Source organism: Manis javanica, chromosome 2 (genome assembly GCF_040802235.1).
Source record: "Manis javanica isolate MJ-LG chromosome 2, MJ_LKY, whole genome shotgun sequence".
Classification (NCBI taxonomy): Eukaryota; Metazoa; Chordata; class Mammalia; order Pholidota; family Manidae; genus Manis; species Manis javanica.
The window spans coordinates 5,562,677-5,574,904 of record NC_133157.1 but is presented as its reverse complement, the minus strand read 5'-3'; the positions used below and the strand labels follow the sequence as shown (position 1 = coordinate 5,574,904).

Sequence of the window (12,228 nt, the reverse complement as noted above, 5' to 3'; positions counted from 1 at the left end):
GGGTATCTGAGCAGAGCCCAGAAAGCGGGATCAGCCGGCACATGAGTTGAGCTTTTGTGCCAAGTTTAGGCCTCAGTTCATTACTCCAGATGAGGGATTCTCAAATCATTTGTTCTCCGGATCCCTTAGACTCTTATTTATTTGGAATTGATTAATATTTGCTTAATGCATATAACATCAGGACATTCGATTCTCATTTTCTTTCATTCTTTGCTTTGTGTTTAAAAAAAAGTCACTTCATTTTAAAATAATTTATAGACTCACAAAAAGTTGCAAAAATAGTACAAAAAATCATGTGACAGCTTTAAACTGTTAAAAATTATCAAGGGCCCCAGAAAGCTTTTGTGGATTATGACTATCAATATTACCACATTAGAAATACAAGCTGAAATTTTTAGAATATCAATTCATTTTATAAGAACAATATTAAACATTCCATGTCAACATAAATAATGTTTTTTACTCATGAAAAATAACAGTTTTCTGAAACAACATTTTTGGTAAGAGTGCCATTGGTTTACCTTTTTGAAAATCTCTTTGATGTCTGATTTAACAGAGGACAAGTGGATTCTGGTAGCTGTTCCTGCAGTCAGACTGTGAGGTTTTGGTAGAAGTTATAAAGCAAATACAGCTTCACAAACACATCCCTGGAAAAGAAGAATATTTTAATAACCTTTTCAGCAAGTTGGAGATACTCTTTGATAACTGCAGCAAAACTCAAAATGAAGATCATTTCTTAAAAGATTAGTGTGATGGGGATCGTGAAATTGTAGCAATGAGTTGTTCGGGCATTAAAATCCACTGCTCTGTCCTGCACTTTGAGTGGGTCTGCTACCCACTCAAACATATACCGTTCATTTGAAAAATATTGTGTCACTATGCTATGCAGATCTTCCAAATGTTGATACGTTCCATTATAAAATACAAAAACTTCACCTGTGTCAATACCACCAGTACTCACATCAGAAATTTTAGGAAGAGGTCGGATACAAGTTTTCCATAATTCTAATTTCTACTGGAAAGCCTGAATTTCATCATTGGCAACAAATACTCAGTTTTCCTTGAAGTGACAGGGTCACTTTGTTCATATTTGTAGAAATGTTGGCCAAAACCCAAGTCTGAATGACCAGTTTTGTCTGTCAGTCCCTTCACAGAGAAACAGTGCTGTGTGGAAAGTGACTGGTTCAGCCTGTAACTGGAATGCAACAGAAATGCTTCGTGTGTATTTCACATTTTTTACTCAGGAGTTGAGTTTTTAAAAAAGGAATCATGTTTATAGCTTCTTTAAAACCATTCTTGGTGAAACTGGCCCTGGGAAAGTGAAGCCCCGAGCCCGTGACGGCTGTGAGTCACTGGGTGCCTCTGCTCTGGTTGGCCAAGCTGCTGGCTTTTACGCATCATTGCTTTTGCATATTCAATGTGAATGTCAACACAAAGACAAATAAGGACTTAGATCATCATAAAAAATGTTTCCCTTAGGGTCTCCCTGAAAGGGCCTTGGGGACCCGCTAGGGTCAGATTTTGAGAGCAATTCCTCCAGATCAGGGTTTGTCCACCTCGACACTATTAACATGTGGCTGGCTGTCCATGCATTGTAGGGTGTTTGGCAGCATCCGTGGGGTGGCCTTTACATATTAGATGCCAGAACCCCCCTCCCCAAACCCACCAGCTGCAACAACAAAATATATCTCCAGATATTGCCAACTGCCCCCTGGGATACAAAATCATCCCTGGTTGAGAGCTTTTGTGGATTACTATTTACTGCCTATGGCTCTAAATCTTAGGTGGTAAGTAAGTTTCATCTCAGGCCCAGAATGCTGAGCTGGATGGGATTTACAAATGGTGTATCAGGATTGATTAGCAATGTCTGCCATGAGTGTGGGGTGTACAGTAATAGTGCTGTGTGCTAGGATCGATTCATGGTGTCTACTACAGACGCAGAAGGAAAAGTGGGGGTACAGCTAGCCAGGATCCATTAACAGGGTCTGCCTCAGGTGCAGGCACTTGAGGCCCCTGGGGCTTTTCTGGCTGGACCCCGTCCTTGCCAAGGCTCCCTCTCACGGACTTGTACCCCCGTAGGTCTTCATCGAGGATGTCAGTAAGGAGTTTGTGGAGGAGTTCATCTGGCCCGCCATCCAGTCCAGTGCACTGTACGAGGACCGCTACCTCCTAGGCACGTCTCTTGCCAGGCCCTGCATCGCCCGCAAACAAGTGGAGATTGCCCAGCGGGAGGGGGCCAAGTATGTGTCTCACGGAGCCACAGGAAAGGTGAGGCCGAGGATGACTGTGCTGGGGAGGGCGAGGCCGAGGGAGAAGGAGGCAGAGGGGGACCCAGGCGACCAGAGCCAGGGATGGCCTTCAACCAGCGGTAGGTTTTGCCTCCAGAGCAGTAGGGCACGTGGCAGACAGACTGGCCTGCCCATTCTGAATAGGAGAAATATTACTAGGAGTGAGCGTCTGGGAGCCGTGACAGCTGAGCCCCATGCGCTGTGAGTTCTGTGTGCAGGGAAAACCTTGTCACCCCATTTGGCAGACTTGACACTGAGGCTCAGGGACGTTGCTGGAAACCCGAATAGCAGAGGGTGGCCTGATCCTGGCCGTGTGCCCTTGGGCAAGGCATTTCCTCCCTGAGCTTCAGCTCCTTCATTTGCAAAATGGGATGCCACCTGCCTTAGCTTCCCAGGGCTGCCGTACCAAAGCACCGCAGCCCGGGCAGCTTAAATACAGACGCAGGTTTGTCTCACAGGGCTGTGCTCCCTCCCAAGGGGCCAGGGAAGAAAGGGTCCCAGCCCTCTTGGGGCTTCTGGGATGGGCTGCATCACCGTGACCCTCCATGTTCACATCGTCTCCCCTCTGTGCGTGTCTGGTCTGTGTCCAAATTTCTCCTTTTTATAAGAACACCAGTCGTACGGGATCAGGGCCCAGCCTTAAGACCTCACCTTAACTCGACTACCTCTGTTAAGACCCCATCTCCAAATAACGTCCCATTCTCAGGTGCTGGGGGATTAGGGCTTCAACTTATTGCGGGGGACAGTTCACCCCATAACATCCCCCCTACTTCCCTACCGTGTGTGTCCAGTGCAGACTGAAGGAGCCCTCCTCAGGGTCTTATGGCAGGAAAGCCTCCAGCACACACTGTCCCAAAGTGGCTGTGCTCAAAAACGAGATACTAACAATGTTGGCAGCTGTGAGGTAATGTTGTTATAAAGCCTGGTCATGCGTTCACAGTGGACACCATGCCAGTCGCCTGCTACAGGAATTGGCTCCTTACCAACCCACAGTCAGCAGACTGAACCTCCTGGTGACAGGGAACTCACTACCCGAGCAGCACACCCGTGCTAACCTGACCCAGCCTGCCCCCACCCCCACCCCAGGCCGGTCTGTGTTTGATGGGGAGCAGGCTCGCTGTGATGTAGGGAACCTCACAGCTAAGAGTTGGACAGAGAAGATGTGGTTTGAGGGTGGCCTTGCAAACACCCACCCCACTGGGGTGGCACTGCTTTGTGTCCTTGAAAACTCACACGGCCACGTATCTGCTTGGGCACTAGGTCGTCAAGCTTGTGGGAACCTGCAGAGGGTGGGGCGCATGCTGGGCATAGAAATAGTGTTGAACATCTCCAGGGAGCCTGTGTCTGAGCAAGGAGAGGGGGGAAGGGGGAATGGATGCGTGGGAAGGCAGCTGTAGGGTCAAGGCTGAACTGCAGCCATGCCCAGGAGTTTGGCTTCATCCTGAAGGCAGTGAGGAGGCCTGGGAGGGGTGACTATCGACTCCCCGAGTGGGCTGTTGGGGAATGTTCTGGAATGAAATGGTGGGCCTCTGTGGAGGAAGGGACTGGTGAGTGTTTCTCACACACAGACCTGTGGCCCTATGTTTACCAACACCCTCATTTTGAGCACACGTTGAGCAGGATGGCGGAACATCGGACATGGAGAGGTGGGCAGGCCTGGGCTGTTGGGGCGGAGGCTTGCCTGCCGCCTGCCGCTTGAGCAGGGGTGGAGGGAGGGCGTGCGGGAGAACCCAGAGGTCAGGACTCCAGGCCTAGAGGCTTCTCGGCTGGCTCTGATCCTGGCTCCCTGCTTTCATGCTCTGTGAACCCCCTGCCCCCCACTCTCCATTTCCTTTTCCGCAAAATGGGAATAAAGTAGAACCAGCTCATGGGGCTGTCTGGAGCAGCAAGTAGGCTGATTCTAATAAAGTGCTCAGCAGGGGCCTGGCACGCTGCAAACTCGGCAGAAGGGAAACGCGCTCATCATACAATTATGAGACCTGCAGGGCGGCTCCTGCAGGCAGAGCAGGGTCAGCGAGAACAGATATCGGTGCAGAGTAAAGAAGCTGCAGGCCGTCTCATCTGAGCTGGGCAGTGAGCTCCCCATTCTAGGAGGCATGCAAGCTGATGCCCAAGGCAGGATTCTGAAAGGGCTCTTGCCTGGAGAAGGTGCCTCCAACAGTACCCTTGAGGCTGAGGATGAGTGGCATTCAAGGCTGGTGGAATGAATGGGTGGGTGTATGGTGGGTCTGGCCCTGGCCTGGGGGCCCCTGGGGTCGTGAGATCCCCTCCTGACAAGCCCACAAGCAGCTGGGAATAGCTACCCACAGCTGTGTGTGCTGCTCCGTATGGCCACAAGAGGGCACCAGAGGCTTGGGTTTGAGGCTCTCCAGGTCCACCGCGCTGGGAAAGTCACTGACAGAGACCATGGCTACCCGAGGTCTCTGTTCCCACCGGGTCCTGCAGGGCTTCGGTTCTGAGAACACCCTCTGTGGTGGTTCTGTGAACTCTTAGGACTTGGAGAGGACCTTGAAGTACACAGTGTCCAAAAGAGGGCAGGGTCAGACTTGAAATGTCACTGGGGGCCACCCCGGTCAGCACCTGGGAAGGCCGTGGGGGAGCCGGGGGCCTTGGGGTTGACGAGCAAGGCCTGCTCCTGTGCCTATTCACAGAACCAGTAGAAGCCCCAGGGGCCTCTGGGTGCAGTTTCCTAGAACTGGAGGTATGTGTGGGGAGGGCCAGGAAGGCCCAGGTGAGGGCCAGAGCGATGCAGTTTAAGGTAAGAAGGTGGTGGGAAGGTGGTGCCTGCAGCCTGTAGGGGCCTTTATGGTCTGGTTGGTTGGGGGTGCTGTCTAGACGAGTGAGTGAGACCGTGTGCCCCCCAGAAGGCAGAGCCGGGCCTGTGGGAGGCTGGCAGCCCCACAGGGAGATCCCAGTGGGCCACTTGGCAGAGCTCTCTGCAGGGGGTTCATGTGCAGAGGAAGAGGGGTGTAATGAAGCAGTACGGGGTCCCCCACTGATGAGGAGATCCCAGCATGGCCGGTCCTGACGTTGTGGCCATTTGCTAACTCAGCTGCTGGCCTCCCCCGGCTTCTGGCTCCTGAGGTAGGGGATGGAGGGAGCCATGGCCTCGGGGGCCTTGCTCTGGCCTCACAGATGCCATTTCCACATGTTCGCTCACTCCTGTCACGGTGTTCAGCCAGCTCCGGCTCTGCAGGCTCTGGGGTGCTGGTACCGGGTGGGCTGCAGGAGGCCCTCAGAGACTTAGGAGTCTAACCCAGCAGCAGGTGAGGGATGATGCCACTGAGACACGGAGGAAGCGAGAGTCAGGCAGTGATGCCTGGGGAAGGGCGCCCCAGGCTGCAGGAATAGCCCGTGCGAAGGCCTGGAGGCAGGAGGCAGCTTCCCTCCTGGGGCCCAGCCAGGATTAGTACCTGGTGCAGAGCTTGAGCTGGGGTGGCCCTTCCAGGGCCTCCTCACTCCCCCTAGTTTTGGAAGAGAAGCCTGGAAATACGAGCCTGAGACTGGGCCAGGGCTGCTGAGAGGAGCAGTTTTATAAGTGGCACCATCTGTATCATTAGCCCAGGAGCAGATGGGAGGACCCCACAGCCCCTCCAGTCACAGGGCACCGCACCCACACCTACACACTAGTACATGTGCAGGTCAGGATGGGCAGATTCCATCTCAGGGTGCCTGTCGGGGGAGGCACAGCCACATTGTAGCCACAGGAAGCCGTAGGGAAATGTTCACCAGGACACACAGTGCCACGTGCTTTGTAAATCTGACACGAGTCCATTTCTTCATCTAGTGCCATTTGTCCCAGAACTGTGCTGCCTGGGGTCCTCGGCACGTGTTACCCACATGCCTCAGTTTCCCTCTCTGTCAGATGGGAATGAAAATAGAACCCACCCCAGGAGGCTGCTGTAAGGATGCAGTGAGTTTGTTATGTATGGAGCTTGGCCCAGTTACCTGACTGTGAGCCAGCAGGTGGAGCGTCACGTCCAGTCCCGTGTTGGCTGTATGCCCCTGGGAAGTGGTAGCTCCTCTCTAGCTTCACTTCCCTCATCTGCAGAAAGGGTTAAGAACCCCACAGCCCCAGGTGGTCTCCCCTGTGACAGCTGGTGCATAGTAGGTGCTCAACAGAGGGACTGGCCCAAGGGTGAGTGGGGTGGCTGGCTCCGTGGCCCTGGGGGATGTCAGAGAACAGCAGCTGTAGCCCCTCGGCTCCCAGCTCTGCAGAGAGGGACGGAAGCCTGTATTTCCACGTCGCCTGACAAGACTCTGGAAAATGACCTGTTATTCCCGCCGCTGCCTCGCTGCGCCTGTGCAGTTTTCACAGTAGGCGAAAGGTCCCTCTGTTATTTCCACAGCGCTTAAGGCTCCCTCCAGGCCGCGAGCCAGTGGGAAGCAGGCAGGGCGCAGGGGCTGTGGTCTCCGGGGGCGGAGCGGGGCCAGGCGGGCGGGGCCAGCACTGTGGGTGGCCCATGAGCCCCCACTGTAGAGCAGAGGACACGGGTGCAGACAGGCAGGGGGACCCACACCAGGATGGGAGCAGGGGCCCCGGTACCTGGGCTTGGACTGGGCTCTGTGCCCTCAGACTAGTCCCTTCCCTCTCTGGGCCTCAGTTTCCCTGTCAGCAGAGAGGAGCAAAGAGCTCTCAGTGATCACCTGGTTCCAGCCATTCCCCCCAACCAGCCAGTGCACAGATGGGGAAGCTGAGGCTCAAAGAGGAGACCGGATTCCCGATTTTATAGACATGAGGGGTCAAAGCACCATGGGGCCCAAGCCCTGCACTTGTGATCTCTGGGGTGGGGTAGGCAGAGGAGGCAGACGGGACTTTTGGGAAGAGGCTGAGGTGTGGGCAGGTTGGGGGCTCCCTGGAGAAGGACCTGGAGTCTGTGGGGCCAGGCCGCCAGCCCCGCTCATGTGTTCACCCCTTGAAGTAATGAGACGTGCGTGCCCACCGTGTTCTCGGATGTCCTGCCGCATGCCACCCCATACATGTGTGCGCGCTCCACCCTACTGCATTTCTACAGTGCGCACCCTGTGCCCTGCCGCGTGGCCACATGCCCATGCACTTGTGCGCCAGTGTATACACAAAAGTCATGGTTTATGCCACTCCGCACTCGCCGGGCACCAGGGCATCCTGTCCCGCGTCCTGGGTTCCAGCTCTGACTGCAGCTGGAGGGCAGCAGCTGGTCTTTCCTCCTCAAAACCACCCAGTTTTCATTTTTAAACAAGTTAATAACAGTGCACACCTCAAGTTGCCAGGTTGGAGGTGAAAAGAGAACCGTCAGCTGGCCTGTCCGAGCCGCCCTGAGGCCTGCTGTCTGGCGCCATCCAGCCCCGGCCCCGTTCTGGGGCTCCTGACCGTCCCCTGTTCTGTGTTTCAGGGCAATGACCAGGTCCGGTTCGAGCTCACATGTTACTCCCTGGCCCCTCAGATTAAGGTAAGATGTCGCCTCTCCCCTCTGGGAAGGCTCTGGGGGCTGAGGCCCCTGAAGGGGTAGGACATGGGGTCCTAGGAGGTTCCATAGACAGGGAGGGTGTGCCCTGAACTGTGGTGAGTGGTGCCCTTCTTTCCCTCCATGGAGTCCCTTTGCTCAGCCTGCTATGGGGGCTCAGCACTCTCTCCCTGGCCGTTTGTCCTTCCCAGAGGCACTGCCCAGGTGCCTGGCTGGGTCAGGCACTGGACAGAAAGATGTGGCTGCCCCTCAGCTTGCGGTTCTGGCTGCCTGGGTGCAGGCTGGAACAGCTCTGGGATCTCCGGGCTGCTCATAGTGCTGCCAGCCCTGGTCAGGGCCGCCCTGCCTGAGCCCTGACCCCTCCCTGGTGTCCTGGGTCCTTGCCTGGGGTGGGGTCACCAGGATCGGGGGAATCACTGCTACTGCCCATGACCTGCCGTACACATCCGGGCTGCCCAGCCCCGCAATCCATCCGTTCCTTCACTCATTCAGTATTTATGAGTCCCCACCCAGGACAGGCCTTGGGCCGGGCTCCAGGCAGTGGGAGTGGACCTTGCACCACAAACGTGAGCCCTGTGGGTAATTTAAATTTTCTAGAGGCCATGTAAAAGAAACAAGATAAAAAGCAACAGGTAATATTTTTAAATAAAATATTTTAATAACATTGTATTGGCCCCTGTATATTCCAAATGATATCATTCAACATGTCATCAATGTAACAGAGTTACTGATGGAGGCTTTACATTCTTTTTTTGTCCGAAGTCTTCCAGATATGAGTGCTTTACACCTGCAGCACAGCTCAGTCGACTGGCCACGTGTCAGGTCTCTGGCTACACGTGGCTCCTGGCTGCCACGTAGGCCTGTGCTCCTGTGAGGTCACTTTGGGCTAAAGCTGCAGAAGATGAGCTCCCTAAAGGGCCCTAAGGGGTTTCCACTTTTTTGTCTTTTAAGTGGAGTATCTTTCTCTGCCCCTTTAACCAGCCGGCAGCTGCTCTCAGGGTGAGAGTGGCCTGGAGGTGAGCGGTAATGAGCTCTAATGATCTATTTTGACCCCAAACACCGGGTGGCTGAGCAAAGCCCTAGGACTGTGGCTGCCTGCTGACTTGCTTGAGGCTGGGGGGCATGGGGGCCGTCCCCTGACCCCCACTCTCTGTTTTCCCACAGAGGCTTGGGGGACCAGAGTGTCTGGTTTCTGGGTCTTTGTCTGCAGAAGCCAAGCCCCGAGGCTGGGATGGGGTTGGGGGCAGGGCCCAAGCTGGTTTCTGGGAACTAAAGTAAGGCCGGAGGGTGTGTCCAGTGCTGCGCCTGGTCCGGGGGCTGCTAGGTCTCGGGCTAGGGGAGGTCTCCTCCCACTCCCCCCACACCCCTCAGGCCCACGCATCCCCATGTCCCAACTGGGTTAGCATCAAAGGCAGGGGACTGTGGTTCCAGGGATGGGTGGGGCCCCAGTAGAACGCGCTTGGTCCCCCTTCCCCACCCAGAGCAGCTCTGGGTGCAGAAGGAAGCGGAGTAAGGGAGGAGGCAGGTTGAGGGGGTGTATGTCATCTCTGGGCCCCACCCTCCCAGGGCAGGGCCAGGCTGGGTGGTGGCAGCAGTGTGGACCCTCCTTCAGTCACCAGTGGTGGTGGTGGGGTCCTGGCCCTCCGACTGGGGCGCTAGAGAGAAACTGGGGGCCTGTCTATCTCAAAGCCTCAATTCTCAGATGGGAAGACTGAGGCCCAGAAGGACTGCGATCCACCTAGCGACACACGACCATTCTGCCGTAAGGCTCAGGCCTCCCCACGGCCACCCCCTGGTGTGGCAGACCCCATCCTTCCACTGTCTAATGGGGTCCCCCTGCCCACCCCACATGGACTGCATCCTGTCTGGAGATGCAGCAGGAGACCCCCCGGTGCCCACTGCAGTCTCGGGACCCCTTAGCAAAGAGGCCAGCCCCGCAGCTTGAGGCTCAGAGGAAGCCAGCAGCTGGGCCCTCCTCGTTCTGACCCCTCGCCCCGTGCCCAGGTCATCGCTCCCTGGAGAATGCCCGAGTTCTACAGCCGGTTCCGGGGCCGCAGTGATCTGATGGAGTATGCGAAGGTGTGTATGGCTGAGTCTCCAGCGCCACCCCAGCCCTTGCCTTCCGCCCTCTGGGTACAGCCCTCTGAGGGGGCAGTCTGCCGTGGCATAAGGCTGATACTGGCCCGCATGCCTGGGGAACTGAGTCTCTGCCCCTGCTGCCCGCAATGGCGCCTGTCCACTGGACCAGCCCCACAGAGGTGCGGTTACTGGGTGGGCCAGGCATCTCCGTGGGGGGCCCCCAGCCTGCTGAGCCAGAGGACGCCAGCCGCCTCCTGCCTCCCATTCTGCCACCACCACGGTGTGTTGCTCCGAGGATGACCAGGAGTGGGAGCCAGGTTGTTCTCTGCCCCTCAGTTACCTGGCTACCAGTTGTCCCCAGCGCTTCCCCAGGAACAGGTATGCTCCCTGAGGGGCCGCAGCAGACAAAGGCTTTTATCGTACCAGCTCTTTTGAAGTACAAGTTACAATAAAACATATTAGAAGTTTGCATCAAGATCCTTAGACGCTCCCCAGGGTACCTTTCTTTTTAGCGACTCGATGGCAGCCCTTGACAAACAGCCTCAATCAATCAGACGGGGAAAAGCAACTCGGTGCACACACCAGAAAATTGCTCAGGTTTTAAATAGCAGTCGCCAGGGCTGGCTGTGAGCTCTTGCTGCAGCCAAGGTGCCGCGTGGTAGGGGACGCGGCAGGGACGCAGCCCTGCCCCGCCGCCAGCATCCCATTAAGGCCTGGAGTGCTTGGAGGAAAGATCTCCTCTACCATCTGTTGTTTTACTATTAAGAGGGGAGTTCACAAGAGCAAGCCCATATGTTGCCAAACAAATTGTCAAATAGCAGAGCTATTAAGAGAGCTGGGTTGGCAAGGCATTTCCCCCCTCTTCATCTCCTCAATGATACAGACTATGAAGCACGTTTCATCTCTGAGGATAATGAATTGAAAGCCCCACCCTGTCTACATTCTCACGCCTGCAGTCGGAGTTCAGGAAGGGGCTGACCCCGTCCGTTGTCCTTCATTTCCATGAAGCCCCCACCAGGAGCGGCTCCTGGTTTTCCCAGCAAGATGAATTTCAGGAGTGGTGTTGTCCTTCCTTCCCAGATTTTGGGGAGAAGTCACTTCATTCAGCCTCTCTCTGGAATAACCTTTTGACCGGGAACATTTGCCCAGGACAGATGCATCGGGGTCCCTCCACCCCCAGCCCTCCCTCGGAGGCGGATATTAGAATTAAGCTCTGGGGAATCTGAGCATATCCCAGGAGGAAGGCAATGCTTCTGCACCCAGGAAATGACTAGAATAACCGCGCAACAGCCAGGCATTGTCCAAAATTCAGAGCCAGGCAGCTGATTCAGCTGAGACAAAAACCACTGGAGCTTTTCAAACCCCTGCTTTCAAGACCTGTACATCACCCAGGCCTAAAGGTGCTCTGGGAGACTCAAAAAACATGCATTTGCTTCACTTTCCATCTGACCCAAAGCTCATCATATAAAGAAAGATGCTCAGAATCCTCCATCCTTATTGTCTCCATCATTTTTTTTTTTAAGCCAGGATACAAGATAGGGGCTGCAAAGCTGGGTGGTCTCCTGTGTACATGCTGAAGATGGGTTTGTGTGGCATTTCCAGTGTGGGTTGAGGGGGAACAAAAATCATGGTCAAGGGACCGTCGCTCTTTTTGGCACTTGTGTGTATTTCCCTGCCAAGGAGCCGAGGGTGCCCATCCTGTTCTTCCCTCGTCTCCCCGTTCCTTCTCCCTCCTCTCCTTGCTCTGATGGAGGCCAGTGGAAAAGGGAGAAGACAGAGAGTTTCCAAAGCCCCCCCACCAAAACAGAGACTCTCCAGGGACCCCATCTGCTGGTTTCTTAGCCCCCAGCCCAGGGATTCCAGCCCATCTGCCATAGGGCCCTGGTCCCCACACCTGGCTCACTCTACCTAGAGAAAGCACAGGGCAAGCTTGTGGGCATCCTGGGGGCTCAATGTGGCCCCCAACATTGAGCAGCCTCTAAACAAGGTGTTCTCTCCCTGTGTGGCTTAAAGTGGAGAGCAAACAAATTATAGAGTAGGTGTGAGCCATTTCTTTTAAAGCAAATCTGGTAAAGCTTGGAAAAGAAAACCTAGAGGGTTTTAGTTAATTATTTTGAAGTCTTCAAGAGGTGTTGAAGGAAGCGCAGCTCCCCGGAGGACACTCTCACGGCTGAGGGAACTGAAAGCTAAGCAGAGCAGCCGCCCCAGGAGCCACGAGGGGGTGGAGGCTGGCTGAGGCTAGTGGAGGCTGACGGAGGCTGAGGCTGGCTCTGGGTCCACCCGGGTGGTGTTGAAAGGGGGTTCAGGAGGCAGAGTGTTTGGTCTTGGCTGATTTGGGGGGACAAGGCCACTTAGCTGTCTTCTGTGCCCGTAGGCATGAGGGTGTGGGAAGCAGTGTAAGGCAAGTGCTGAGCTCT

The 12,228-nt window shown here is 55.0% G+C and overlaps 1 protein-coding gene across 4 annotated transcripts in view; it reads left to right on the top strand.

The window, feature by feature from the left end:
* The window catches only part of ASS1 (argininosuccinate synthase 1), a 49,167-nt gene that overhangs the window by 8,637 nt on the left and 28,302 nt on the right, over window positions 1-12,228 (top strand). For all 4 annotated transcript variants that reach the window (XR_005058417.2, XR_005058418.2, XM_037007916.2 and 1 more), the window contains exons 5-7: window positions 2,080-2,268; window positions 7,661-7,717; window positions 9,737-9,811. Coding sequence is in view for 2 of the 4 variants with exons in the window: in XM_037007916.2 (XP_036863811.1) it covers window positions 2,080-2,268; window positions 7,661-7,717; window positions 9,737-9,811 (321 nt within the window). In the remaining 2 variants the exon portion in view is untranslated. The remainder of the gene's footprint in view (window positions 1-2,079; window positions 2,269-7,660; window positions 7,718-9,736; window positions 9,812-12,228) is intronic.